Source organism: Siniperca chuatsi, linkage group LG20 (assembly GCF_020085105.1).
Source record: "Siniperca chuatsi isolate FFG_IHB_CAS linkage group LG20, ASM2008510v1, whole genome shotgun sequence".
Lineage (NCBI taxonomy): Eukaryota > Metazoa > Chordata > Actinopteri > Centrarchiformes > Sinipercidae > Siniperca > Siniperca chuatsi.
Window position 1 is genome coordinate 6702908 of NC_058061.1, and position 14079 is coordinate 6716986.

The 14079-nt window shown below is 40.5% G+C and overlaps 1 protein-coding gene across 8 annotated transcripts in view; it reads right to left on the reverse strand.

Annotated features, from left to right (window-relative positions):
- sdk2b (sidekick cell adhesion molecule 2b) overlaps nt 1-14079 on the reverse strand; it is a 251041-nt gene that overhangs the window by 45322 nt on the left and 191640 nt on the right. For all 8 annotated transcript variants that reach the window (XM_044179295.1, XM_044179292.1, XM_044179299.1 and 5 more), the window contains exons 5-9: nt 6622-6755; nt 3670-3781; nt 2868-3058; nt 1493-1576; nt 1082-1276 (exon numbers count right to left, since the gene is read on the reverse strand). In XM_044179295.1, coding sequence (XP_044035230.1) covers nt 1082-1276; nt 1493-1576; nt 2868-3058; nt 3670-3781; nt 6622-6755 — 716 coding nt within the window. The remainder of the gene's footprint in view (nt 1-1081; nt 1277-1492; nt 1577-2867; nt 3059-3669; nt 3782-6621; nt 6756-14079) is intronic.

Below are 14079 nucleotides of genomic sequence, written 5' to 3' on the forward strand. Positions count from 1 at the left end.
TTATGTCCCCAGTTGAGTGTTTCTGGTATTGATCACTGTAGTTTACAGTAAATCAGGTCCTTGTGCAACGAGTAGTAGATCTTTTGCTGACAAACATAAGCAGTTTCAGGTATGTTTGTACATTTGTTTTTCTGTTACTGCTGTGTTTTTGATCACCTCCACATAATTGCTGTTATGTGTAGTTTACTGGTAAAGGTGATTGACAGCTGTGACATGTTGCTTTGCATGTTTATACTTTACACTGCAAATGTTATTTGTAAAACCTGATGTTTTTTTTAATCTAGATTATTGTCTTACTTTGTTTTTCTTTGTTAAATCTGATGAACAGCATTTTTAAAAAATTATAAAAATAACAAGACTAAGAGTCCACAGCCACACTAGCTCTGTAACGCTATACTTAGGCATAATGGTTCTTTGAGCTAAATGCTAACAACAACATACTAACAATATCACAGTGACAATGCTAACATGCTGATGCTTAACGGGTAATGTTTACCATAATTCCAATTTTGGTGTGAGCATGCTAACATTTGCTAATTACTAATCACAAAGTACAGCTGAGGCTGATGGGAATGTCATTATTTTTGTAGGTATTTGGTGTACCAAAGTATTGGCCAATGATAATGACGCTAGATGAAAAGTTACTGACAACTCATCCTCTGGAGAGCATGAATGTCTGTACAAAATTTCATGGCAATCCATCTAATAGTTGTTGAAATATTTCAGTCTCCAACAAAGGGTGGACCAACTGAATGACATTGCCATTGTTAGAGCCACAACGCTAGCATGGCTAAGTTCAAATTTTTATGAATTCTAAAAAAAAAATAATAAATACATTTGTATTAACTTCATAAATTAAGTTGCAGTTATTTTTGAGGAAGAAATTGTAGAAATCCATTTTAAGCACTAAATTGCACCTACTCTTCTCCCTACTTTCAGGTGGGAACTGCTTTCCATTTATGTAAAGCAATTACACCTGGTCTTTTCTGAATTTGACAAGGGGCTAACAAAACACATAGTACTTTAATAGCAGTAATTATCTGTGGAAAATTATTTCCTGAAGAGCTGCTGGAGCACTCACTGGTAACAGCTAGGTATGTGTTAGTCTGAACTTCTCCTGCCAGATTTCTGGCAAAGCACTGGAACATCCCGGTGTCATCAGGCAGGAGGCCATTGACCTGCAGGCTGCCTCCCACCAGCACCCTGTACCTCGGCGTCTTCACTGGGTCGATGGGCAAAGCATCCTTGTACCACACAATGTCTGGTTGGGGCACTCCTGCAGAGGGTGAGTGAGGGTGGGGTTTATAGACAGTAAGTTATGCTTCCTTTTTCATTGCGTTTTTCAGTATAATTCAAAAATATTAAATTAATGAATTATTGTTGCAATAATAACATTTCTGAGTATTCAGACAGGGATTACTTAATAGGCTCTGACATTCTTGTACCAAAATGCACACACACACACACACACACACACATAAACACAGCTCACCTCGTGCCTGACAAGGAATGTCCACCACCTTCTCCATTTCAGCTGTGATGTGTTTCTCTGGTTCCTTAATAAACTGTGGTGGTTCTGAGGGACAGAATGAAAAGGAAAGACTGGATGATAAAATATGAAGCAAGATTGCAAACCTGCTGCTGTAATCATCACAGCTCACAAGCACATTAATGATACCTTGTGAGATCTTAAAAAATAACTGACACTGCCTGTAATAACACTACAGAATAAGGATATTGTACAATTATTTTCTTTTTGCTTTAAATGTATTTCTCATTGGGGCAAACTACTCATAGCGCGGCTGGAAATAATGTGATTATACAGTTTTGATTATATGAATCAGTAATTTGTATTCTGTAATGCTTTTAAATGTATCCTTCAAACTCATGGGGAGAAGGTAAGGCTCAGTTAGCTGTATCAACAGAAAGTTCACCACACCATGTCCTTTGAGTTTCAGTGGGGTGGAATGAATGTGACTCAAGCAATGTTATATTAAACAGTTTCTTGAGGTCAACCATTAGCTTTCTGCCTTTTAAATCAATAACACTTTCCCCTCAGTGCCTCATGGCTCCACAGCTATACCTTCGCCAGATTCACATAGTGAGACTAGTAATTTTTATATCAATTTCATTCCAGTTCTTTTGTTTGAACTTGCAAACCTAAATGCTAAGTTTACTCCCACCCATTTGCCTGATGTATGTTGCTAAATATAGAAACACTCTTTTTTCGTTTAGGTTGTCATGCTGATAGCACATACAGCAAGTATGTATGATAACTCATCACATCATTTTCTCTTTACCTTGTGAATTAGAAAAAGTTCTAAAAATATCTTAAGGACAAAAAGCAGAGAATGAAAGGAAATGTGCTCCAAATCTTGAATTTAAAGAATCAAAACAGAGACTATACAAAAGGCAAAAGCACAAACACTAAGATAAGTGCTGCAAATATCAAAAGGAATGATGAACCTATTTTGATTTAGCAGCGGCAAAGATACTGAAGCTTTCCCATCAAGGCTTTGGATGTGGACTTGGAGCACATTTCCTTAACGTTTGTGCTTTCACTCTTGTATGTGTTTTTGTCCTCGGGGGCCACTGTAAAAGAACGACTCGAATAGTAATTGCAATGCGGTGTCTGATTAAACCTCAATGGAATTGGTGATAGGTAGACATTCACAGCCTTCATGTCTGTGAATGGTGCTTTAATTTAAATACTAAAGAACCAAAGTGGCAACAAGTGTAAAAGTCAAGTAAAAGACATTGACACCTACAAATGTGCATGTTTAAGGCAAGATGTCAACAGTCCTGCTAAGTGATAATACTAGAAAAAAAAACCCAGACAAGAGCATATTTCAGCTTATAATTCTTACCTAGTACATGCAGATAAGCCCCAGCGCTGACTGAGGGCACACTGCTGCTGCGGAGAATGGCCTCACACTCGTAGTAGCCGGCATCGCTCACTACAGGACTGAGGATGGTCAGCCTGCGGCTGAAGTCACTCAAACCACTGGTCACCAACACACCGTTCTTACGCCATGAGATACTCAGCTTGATAAGAGGCCTACAGAGTGAAAAGTAGAGTTTCAGATAGGTTCTAACCTCACTGTCCCCATGAAAATTATTTTTTTTTGTGCATGATAATAAAATTATTTTGGTTTTGCAACACTGGTCCAAAGTGTATTTCTCTCACAATGTGACACATATCCATTAATCTGCTGGAGCATCTAAAACATATCTGTTTATGGGCTGAGATGTTGCCAACTGTTTTCAATTCAAACTGGCTATTTCATGAATCAAGGGATGGCATTAGCGGAGTAGTCTGCTTCATTACTGCATATTCCAAGATACACTTGTGTCTACAGAGACTTGCAAAACAAGAGAAACTATATCGAATCAACTACAATTATCATTCAACACACGCAGAATACCTATTTAACTTATTGTGCGAAACATTTTAAAGATTGACAAAAAATGACTTGATGGGTATTTGTGCAGTGTATTTTATTCTTGTTAGGGTACAATGGGCACCAAAAATGTATGTGTGAATTACAAACAAACTAGTGTCAGCATTTGCGGTTGTCTAACTTCTGACTTGTCCATTGGAAGTACACTTTTACTGAAACTGACCCTTTAACAAGCTGCTCTATGACCCTGCAGTCCCAGGATGTTTACCTGGCATTGGCCACACACTCCATTGTGACCTCTGAGGTGCCTGTAACCACGCTAGTGTTCCTGGGAGGGATGATGATGGTGGGGGCAATGGGGTCTGCTGGACCTCCAACATCTAGACAGACACATACCAACAAAAACACACATACATGGAGAGGTTAAGCAGAGAGCAATGATCTTGATAGATAAATAGAATTATAGATAAATAGATTATATATATCATTAGAGACAGAATGCGATGAATCTGCTCGCAGATTTCGTGGGGTTCTCTGGACGGTGGTGTCCTATACATTTCATTGCCACACAGTGCACTTTATGGGTGCTCATCGACGTGACATATTGAAACTGACCAGTGCACAGACTGTATCTGAGTTCTGACAGAGAGATGGGCCGAATGGGACGAGACAGTGCACTGACTGTGTATAATAAGATGTCTGCTGGAGAACCAGAAACAGGGATAGAAAAATACTGCCTGACAAACATGAAGCTGAAGGGGTGAATAGGCTGCTATGTGTGTGTGTGTGTGTGCACACGCGTTTTCATATGTGCATACAACTCTGTTTGCTTGTGAGTGTGTGTTGTGATCATCAGAGACAGACAGCCCATGGCAGTGAGAGCACAGTGTGTGCGTGTGCTGCTTGAGATGTGTCATGTCTGTGATAAACTCACACTGATCCGTCAACCCCATCAAGCCCTGGGAGTGTGCTTGTGGCTGCACATGTCAGATGTAGCTACAGGGGCTGTCATGACTCAATCTTACCAATCTTGGGTCATTAGATGCTGTATACAGGCCATGTGTGCACACATAAACACACACACACACACACATTTGTTTCACTATCCCCGTGGGGGACAGTCACTGACATAATGCTTTCCCTAGCCCCTTACCCTAACCTTAACCCTAACCCTAACCTAATTGTAACCTTTACCTGAAAACCAAGTCTTAACCCTCAAAAGCAGTCTCTATCCATTGGGACTCAAGTTTTGTCCCCACGGTGACACAAGTCCCCATGGGTTAGAGTGCATTCAGGTTAAAGTCCCCACTGGGATATAAGAACATGAAACACACACACACACACAATGCACCTTAAACAACACCAAGGTTTGACTGCTAGTCACTGGGAAAACACTGCTGCATATTTCAATTGGACAAACCTAAGTACCAAAGTTATTCAAATGAGTTGTGTACTTAAAGGAATAGTTTAACCTTTTGGGGAGTACACTTATTTGCTTTCTTTCAAAGTGTAAGATCAAAAGATTAATATCAATCTTATGTATGTGTGTTAAATATGGACCTGGGATCAGGACATGGTGAGCCTAGCTTAGCATAAGACAAAGCGAGTTGGAAACAGCCAGCCAGGCTCTGTCTAAAGTGATAAAATATGCCAAACAGCAACAACTCTAAAGATGTTTTATTGTCACAATGTATATAAGGCCACTTTAGAGGTGTTAAGCATATTTTTTCATATGGACTGAGCCAGGCTAGCTGTTCACCCCTGCCTCCACTCTTTATGCTAAGCTAGGTTAAACATGTACTGACCCCAGCTCTGTACTCAACACACACGAAATCAATAAATCTTCTCATCTCACTTTAAAATCTGTTCTGTTTTGAGAGAGGAGAGCCAGTTAGTAGCGAAAACAATGTCAGTGACAAACCAGCCTAATATTTTAGTCTTGCTGAAGTTAAAATCAAGTTTTCGTCTTTGTCCTGAGTATGGAAACTGTACCATGAGCAACACTAGTTTCCTCAGAGTTCTCCTTGACCTTCGCTCCTGCCTAGTCTTAGGCAAGTATTGTCAGAGCCAGGAAGCTCATGGGTAATGCATTGTCAGAGGCGTCACTGCAGGAACAGCTGCTGTAGCAGATACCGACTGATACACGTAAACATGCGGTAAAACGCAAGTACTCACTCAAACACACACAACTTTCGGTATTGGCTCTCCCAGCAGCCTGTACATCAGTGTGTGTATGTGTGGTGTTTGTATGTGCATATGTGGAGCATGTGTGGAATGTTCATGTTAATGCATGGTATGATTCCCTGAGACCTGCCCAGTTGAGACATCCCGCTAGGCTCTCTATCTAACCTGAACCAGAGAGTTTGTGTGTGTTTGTGTGTGCGTGTGTGTTCTAGCACTAGTATAATCAACTCTGCCTCTGTTCTCCATATGTGCCACAGGCTATTTCTGCTCCCTTGTGTTGTCAACTATAATATCTTTCCCTCACCCTCCTCATTCACTTCCATACTGAACTCCAGTCTACCATGTCATAAGATGCTGTCTGTTAGGTTTCCTCTTATATTTCACTCTGCTGAGCTGAAGCCAACTGAATTGGTTAGATTTGTGTATCTTGTGTTTTTTTGTTGTGGGAGCTAAGGATGCTGGTGAATATTAAGAACTACTTGGCAGTAGAACGGTCTGTCTGAGCCCCTGTCCCCGTAGCTTTCTTTTCCTGTGTGTGTACATCTGCAACAATGTGTAAATATGGCTACAGATACACTTCAGTGCAATGAAATGAAATCTGATCGTAAAAGTTGAGCTTCTTAGATGTCGCACAGTGGTGGCAGGGGTATTCAAATCCTTTACTTGCGTAAAAGTAGCAATACAACAATGTAAAAATACTCTATTACAAGTAAAAGTCCTGCTAAATGCACAAAATTGACTTAAAGTATCAAAAGTGAAAATACTCAATATGTATTATGGCCTATATGTTCTTGGAGTATCATCATATATTATATTATTTTCAGTGGTGAAATGTAACTAAGTACATTTAGTCAAGTATTGTACACATTTCCAACAACATTTATTTGACAGCTACTAGATAAGTACATTACTTGAATGTGCTTGGTTACTTTCCACACTTGATTTTGCAAGATCCTACAGTGCATCCACACCTGTCATCTGTCCTGGCATAATCGGTTGATTTCAGTTTGTGTGTATTCAGTATGTAGTTACTCACTCTCTACTGACAAGGTGATGGGCTGGCTGGTCTTGTTCTCTCCGTTCTTGTCATTTACAGCTTGGACGTAGTAGCGCCCGGCATCTGGTGCCACCGTGGACAGGATAACCAGCGTGTTGTCAAGAGTGATGGCACTGAGGAGGGAACAACAAGACAAGAAGAGCTTTTTTAATAAAGTATTTTAAGATATTTTGCATATAGAAGATAATGGGGAGCAGAAATAAAGATAGGTGTAAAGAATCCAGCGAGACTGACAATTTAAAAAACACACACTCCTGTGCTCTTTCAAAATCAAGAACTTCAGAGAAGGAGACAGCTCCTTAGACAAAAAAGACAAAAAACTTTTTCAGCCTTCATAGGTAGCGCTGGACTGCCTAATTAGAGCTCAATATGTCTGAAGTCTAGTCGTGCGTCCACACTTGATCCCATGGCTGAAAAGGGCATTAAACATTTTAACATTTTAATTACACTGTTCAAGCTGCATTAGGTATATCGATTTACAGTGTGTAAACAATGTGTTGGTGCTGAGTGAGCAAGGCAGAAATATTGACAACCTCCCCTGTTCATACTTTTCCTTATGGTCCGTTCTGAAATATGATAGCTCTGCGTAATAACCCAGAGCTTTTAATTGACTATTTGTACCCCTCTGCTTCCTGTGGCCTGCATTTTGGCAGCCAACTACTTTTGGCAGGAAACAATAGTGTCTTCCTTGTCGGCTGCTGAAATGATTCCTGAATAAATAAACACTGATCCATTTTTCAGCAGGTGTCCTATAGGGGCTAATATCTGGTGTCTTGTTGTCTCTATCAAGTCCTCCCTCCTCAATGTAGCAACCGGTGAGGGAGAAACCTTCCTCTCTCCTCTCTGCCGCCTGATGTTACAGCCCCCTGACTATGTTTACAATCAATATTTTCTTATTATCTGTGCCTGTTCAACAATCTGGAGGTAGATAGCCCGTTCCAACTGGGTGCCTTCCTCCACATATATCTTTTTCTTTGGCCTTATCCCTCCATCTACTGTTCCGTCCTACTTCCCCTCTCTCCTTCACTCCATCCATTCCACCAGATGCTGAATGTGGTCATGTGGAGAAGCGATATTTGGTTATCTGCCCTAACATACATACAACTACCGAAACACATTTGGTAATAAACTCATCACTTCATAAACAAACAATATGCACATTTCTTACATTTGTGACACACCTGAAGACACAGGCATGGTTTACAAACTAAAGTAAAGTCTAAAGTCTCTCACATCAGGAAGCAAAAGAGCGTTTCAGTCACAGGCCAATCTGGAAGCTTGGTCTTTCGGAAAAATACTACTGTCAGAGAAACAAATCAATATCATTCAGATGGTTGTGGCTCTGACCCACCCTCTGTACTCCATGACATTTCTGTTTGATTTTCTCTTCGATGTTTTCTTTAACGTTCCCAGAGCTATTGGCTAGCGCTAAATCTGGAAAAACAGCAATCTTAGTAATCAATAACCAACAAAAAATCTTTGATCCTCTGCAAGTAATGGCTTCTTCTATAGAAGTATGACCCCTGTCGTGTAAATTTCAGCCATGTTCCTGTTTCTGTTTCACAGTTGATGACCTCCTCTTTCTCTCCTCCATCAATCTAACCCACTCCACTTCTCCATCCACTTGTTCCACCCTAACCTGAAACTCATCAGTGAGGGATCTAAGTACCTGCTGTGTCTTATCAAGATAGCAAGAGAGCTGATGAGAAACTGGGAAATAGGGAAATAGGGAAAGAACAAAAAGCTCCCAAGCACATACAGAAAATATATACAGGTGTGCACACACATAAAAAACCTTCTCTTATTGTAGCTCCAGAGAGGCATGCAGGAAAAGCATTTGACACAGCACAGAGAATGATATGCTGTGTATGATGCATATAGCCACCTATGCTGTTAGCATTTACAGTATGATGACTTATGAGATCCATCCCCAGACTGATTGATTGTCAAATATCACTGGGCTCATTTTGGATTCCCCGTACATGCTGAGACTGAAAACAGTCTCCCTAAAGGGGCTGGTAGGCCTCAATGGCTTCAGCTTATGATCTGCGGTAAATATTTAATGTTAGCTTGCTGGAGTGGTGACATCCTGGATGCACAGCCATGAATTATGGATCCCTTCAGGGATGTGGGCAGAACGGAAGTGTCCAAAGCGCTGAATGAATCCCAGGTGACTTCCCTGGACCTTTCTAAAACGGGGACACAATCCAGGGCTTAACTTCTTTACCTGCTGTCGCTTAAGAAACTGTTGAAGATAAATATACAGGGTAGTGCTGCTAAGTTATAGGAGGCAGAGCTTTATATGACCTGGAGGAGACAGCCTATTCACTCCATGATAATGTCAAGCATTGTGTGAGGTGATCTTACAAGCTCTTTCTCTTTTTTTTCTCAATTTCTTTTCCTTCCAAAGACCACTCACTACTCAATAATAAGTTTTAACTAATATTTCACCATCATCCACAGCAAGTCCTGATTTCATCAATGTTAGTGGAAGCAGGAGGCAATTTTTCCCCCGGCTAGTTGATTTTAATGTGCTCCCCTGCTGAACATTCTCTCCTCAGCCTGTAATCGGGGGTGCTACGGTGGGGGCCAAACAAAACTTTGTAACACAGCGTGTTCAGCTGATCTAACTGCTCCCCGTGCTCGCCGGGCCTCAGGGATCAAAGACCACATGATGCAGGAAGAAATTAAAAGTAAGCCAATTATCCTGAATGGTTTTACATGAATAACAAGGGAGCAGGAAGAGGGAGATAAGAATTTTTTTAAAAGAGGTAATGAAATTGTTAGTTTTTTGATTCCTGTAGTAATATCTTGTTTTAGCATGTTGCTTATATTTTATCTATCCCATTCTCTGACTGAATGCATTTTGGTCATCCTTATTCAACTCCCCAGTCTCTCAGTGGTGTGTGAGCAGCTGTCTAAGGCTTGCTTCTAACGATGGCTTACCACGTATCCGGCATGGTGAAGGGATTTATCAAGCCACAGAGCTGAGAAATTTGAACAAATCAGATATGTGTGAACATGCCTCTGTCTCCGTCTGGTTTTTATGTTTATTCCTGCATCTTTGAATGCTTTCTCTTTTTATTCCAACCCAATTTCCTCTTCCATTATTATTCTACAGAAAGAGCTGGGGTCCACGACGAGAGAGCCTGGCAAGCTGGCCAAGTGCGCAACTTGTGCCACCCCAGTTTTGCTTGCAGCAAGAAGCAGTATTAGTCTCATATGCAACTACTTCCTTGTGGATACATTTATTTCTGTTTAGCATCATGAGTGGTTTTCCAATGACTGCCAGCTTCATAATGATTCTGTAGCACTTTAATCAATAATGATGATGAGGATTTTGATTTGTTTGTTTGATTGAAATAGAGAGATGGAAGTTTAAATGTTTCATTTGCCACTTGCTGCTTCCCTTCTCTAATATTCATTATTACTAATAAATTACATTACAGGGAAATTACATAAACAATGATCCAGGGTTGCTGTCTTTAATTAAGAACACATCGTCCCTGGACTCTGTATTTTGAACAAGTAGCTTAAGAGCATATCTTTGTATCTAGTTCAACCACTGACTTTGTCAGTCTGTATGCATATCTTATCGTGTTAATCCAATACTGACACAGTGTGACAGAGCTGTGCCTGTTCTAACACACACACACACACACACACACATGCTCGGGAGTGTTTTGGCATCTGTCGTGGCTGTCCCTCTCCACTGGGCCGTGAGGGGACTAACCTCGCTCCACAGCCTCAGACCTCCATTACATGCAGACAAATGGCCCCGGTCGGCTGATGGCCTCCCCCCAGGAGAGAGAGAGCTGTTGACGGGATCAAGCAGCTCACATGGCTGGCTAAGGTATGAGTCAAACTACAGCCAGTAGACAGATGAAGGCAAAAGAAAGCTAGAGAGGGAAAGAAGAGTGAGAGCAAGCAGGCTGCATGCCCTACTGCTCAATAGACCTGTGATGAAAAAGCCACAGCTCCTGGAGATGGAGAGATGGTGGAGTGAGAGAGATGAGAGGAGGTAAGGGAGTGTTGCTCATGAAAACAGCCACTTGTTTTCTCACCAGGGGCATGAACTAGAGATTTGTGGCTCACTGTTCACTTTCTGCTTCCCTGTTGCTCACAGTTGGTTGAGTGTTCAGAAAACCAACCTCAGTGAAGAAAAAAAAGCGATGTCCCAAATACCCCACAAGGTCAAATAGTGACATATAAATGAACTCATTTTTGATCCGCCTTGATCTGCTGAGTAACAAGAGTGTTCACAACACCAAACATAACAGGCTATCCCTAAATCCATCGACCAACTGAATCCAATGATACATCATTCTAAACTAGAGTGGAAAAGATTAATTCACAGAAAATTGACTGGCAAATATTTTGACAATCAATTAATCAGTCATTTTTCAAGCAAAAATGTCAAACATTTGCTTGTTCCAGCTTCTCCAGTGTGAGGATTTGCTTATTTTCTCTGTTTAATATCACTGAAAAATAGAATTTTTGGGGTTTTATACAGCTGGCCGCACAAATCAAGACATTGATTTGATTAATCGATAATGAAAATAATTGTTAGTTGTAGGCCTAATCTTCACATCCATGGATACACAAAAAATTGATATTGGTAAAAAACCATTACCTGGGTTTTGGTATAGATACCATAACAATACTTTTTTTCTACACCTTAGTTTGGGGAATATAAAAATGTCTCATCTGGGCTTCCACAGAGGAATAGTCAACCAACATTTGACACATTTATATATGTGCATTGATAACTGATTCATTTTTTCATTCAACAAAATATACCCAACTGCTCATCAGTGGTAAATATACATTTGCCTAAATAAAATATGATCTAAAGTCAGAAATGTTTCTTATTAGATCAGAAAAAATCTGATCAAAGAATAAGCAAACAAGCCATTACACGCATTTTGGTCAGTACTCAAAAAGTACTGATGTTCATACATACATGTAGTGCTGAAACTATTAATTGTTTGGTTGACTGACAGAAAATTTATCACCAATCTAATCTTGATAATCAGTTTCAAGTGAAGCAAAAATCGTAATTTTCTGGTTCCAGCTGCTCGAATCTGAAGATTGGCTGCTTTTGTCTATCATTGTATATTGAATATCTTTGGGTTTTGGACTGTTGGTCTGACAAAACAAGCAATTTGTAGGCTTCTCCTAGGGCACTGGGAAACGATAAAGACCAATGGATTGATTAAGAAAATAATCAACAAATGAATCAATTAAAATAAATGTTCTTACTGCAGCTCTCGATACACTCATTAATTCATTCCTGCATCCATGTGCATTATGATGTGTTGTTCTCTGTTGTTAGAGCTGCTTCTCATTGACATCCCTTCCCTTTTGACCTGCAGATTGTTGGGTTCATGACTAATGCTGGGCAGTTGGTCATAGGAAAATGCAGAGGAAGGACTTGGCTATTTTCTGGCCCGCGTGACTAATGGGGAATCTATAGCAGACTGACAGGACCCGAGCATCACCGGCAGGGGCCATTAATTGATCAGTAGCTACAGCAGATTACTCAAGGGAATTGCAATGCGTGTGTGTCAGGAATGTCCTCCCACTGACTCCTCCAGGTCAGGCTCCTCGGTGTTCTGTCTTAACAGACACCTCTACAAGGTTGTTTTCAGTGTAATGCAGATAAATCCATGCCCATGTGTCAATGGAAAGTTTCTGGGAGAGAAAACCAGGTAGTGGGTAGTAAGTTGTTGTCAGAGGTGAAATAGTGAGAGGACAGGCTCCACTGCTATATTCAGCGGCAGACTCACCTTCTAGCTAGCAGCCCTACAATTCCTGGCAAATGTGTTTACTGAAGGAGCGTCTGATTATACACCACATTAAGTCTCCAAAATAACACAACAAATCACGCTAGCTGAATGGAAAAGACCCTGCCAAATGCATTTGCATTCAATAAGGGAAGAATAATGACTGTTAGTGCTAAATAAGTTCTTTTTCTCCTTGCATCCTGCTCTACATCACAACACAACAAAGACGTGAGGACCCAGGCTGAAACAATCCATTGCAGGGCAGCTAGACCAATGCCTGGCTGCGCATTTCAGCATTGAGTCAAACAAGGACACAGTTTCTTGAACCTAGACAGAACAACAGTGAACAAGAAGAGCACAGCAAAGACCATCAGAGAGAAACACTACAATAAGTGAATCCGCTAGTTTATGGGTGTACTTTGAGAGACAGCAAAGGAGTCTTTGCCTACGCCAAGAACAACAGCTGCAGAGGCCACATGGCAAAGAGAGAGCAGTCACAGTGCCACAGTGAGACACTGCCTTGCCAGGGAGAAACTGGCAGCAGGGAAGCAAACGCAGTATTCACTAAGTTTCTGTGGAATCCTTTACACATCCAGGACATGGTGTACTGTGTTCACACTATACTGCGTATGAGTTTACATACATTTCTACCCTTTCCAGGTTGATAAAATACCAGATTTGTTAATTTCAGAGTCTAAGAAATCTCTTATAAAATCACTTATATCTTCTCTTTTCCTTTTATTAGCAAAGACCAAGGTACAAACATTCAGCTGGTCATTTAGCTGAATAATAATTATGTAATCAATCTGGCAAAACTTAGCTCTTCAAATAATACAATCTAAAAACAAATACTCAAAAGTTATTTATAACGTTTGTAACATAACATTGTTGAAAGCTATGTGGTTACTGCAATAAGTACAATAACAAGGCTAAGACCCTCTTTGAGGCCTACTTAAGACTTTGAATGAAGTGCTAACCCCAGCATGCTAACATGCTCGCAATGACAATGACAACATGCTGATGTTCAGCAGGTATAATGTATTCCATTTTAACCATCTTAGTTTAGCAATGTAGGTAACTCTGTCGGTACAGAAATGAGCTGAGTTGAGGAATCAGAACACACCTCTACAAGGTTGTTTTCAGTGTAATGCAGATAAATCCATGCCCAAGTGTCAATGGAAAGTTTCTGGGAGAGAAAACCAGGTAGTGGGTAGTAAGTTGTTGTCAGAGGTGAAATAGTGAGAGGACAGGCTCCACTGCTCACATGATCAGAAACCTGGATACTGTTATGATAATGAAAACAGGGAGATAAATATCCAGGTTTCTCATGCTCCATGTAAACGCCATATCCCGAATATGTTCAAAACCAGGATAAGGCTCAAAACAAGGATAAATAATGTGGATGTAAAAATACTTACTGTCATCCAAAGAGCCAACCCGCTAAAAAATAAGTAACCGTCTCCCCTGTCCCTTAAAGAAACTCCCTTGGTATTTAAAGAATTTGCATTTGATAAAGGGATTTGATCCTTGATTTAGATTTAGATTTAGATTTAGATTCCCAGTGTTTTGCTCATGTTCGCAGCTCCAGAAATACCTGCTGTATATTTTGAGGTGTCTACTTTTGGTCAGATCACCTGAGATGTATTTGCTG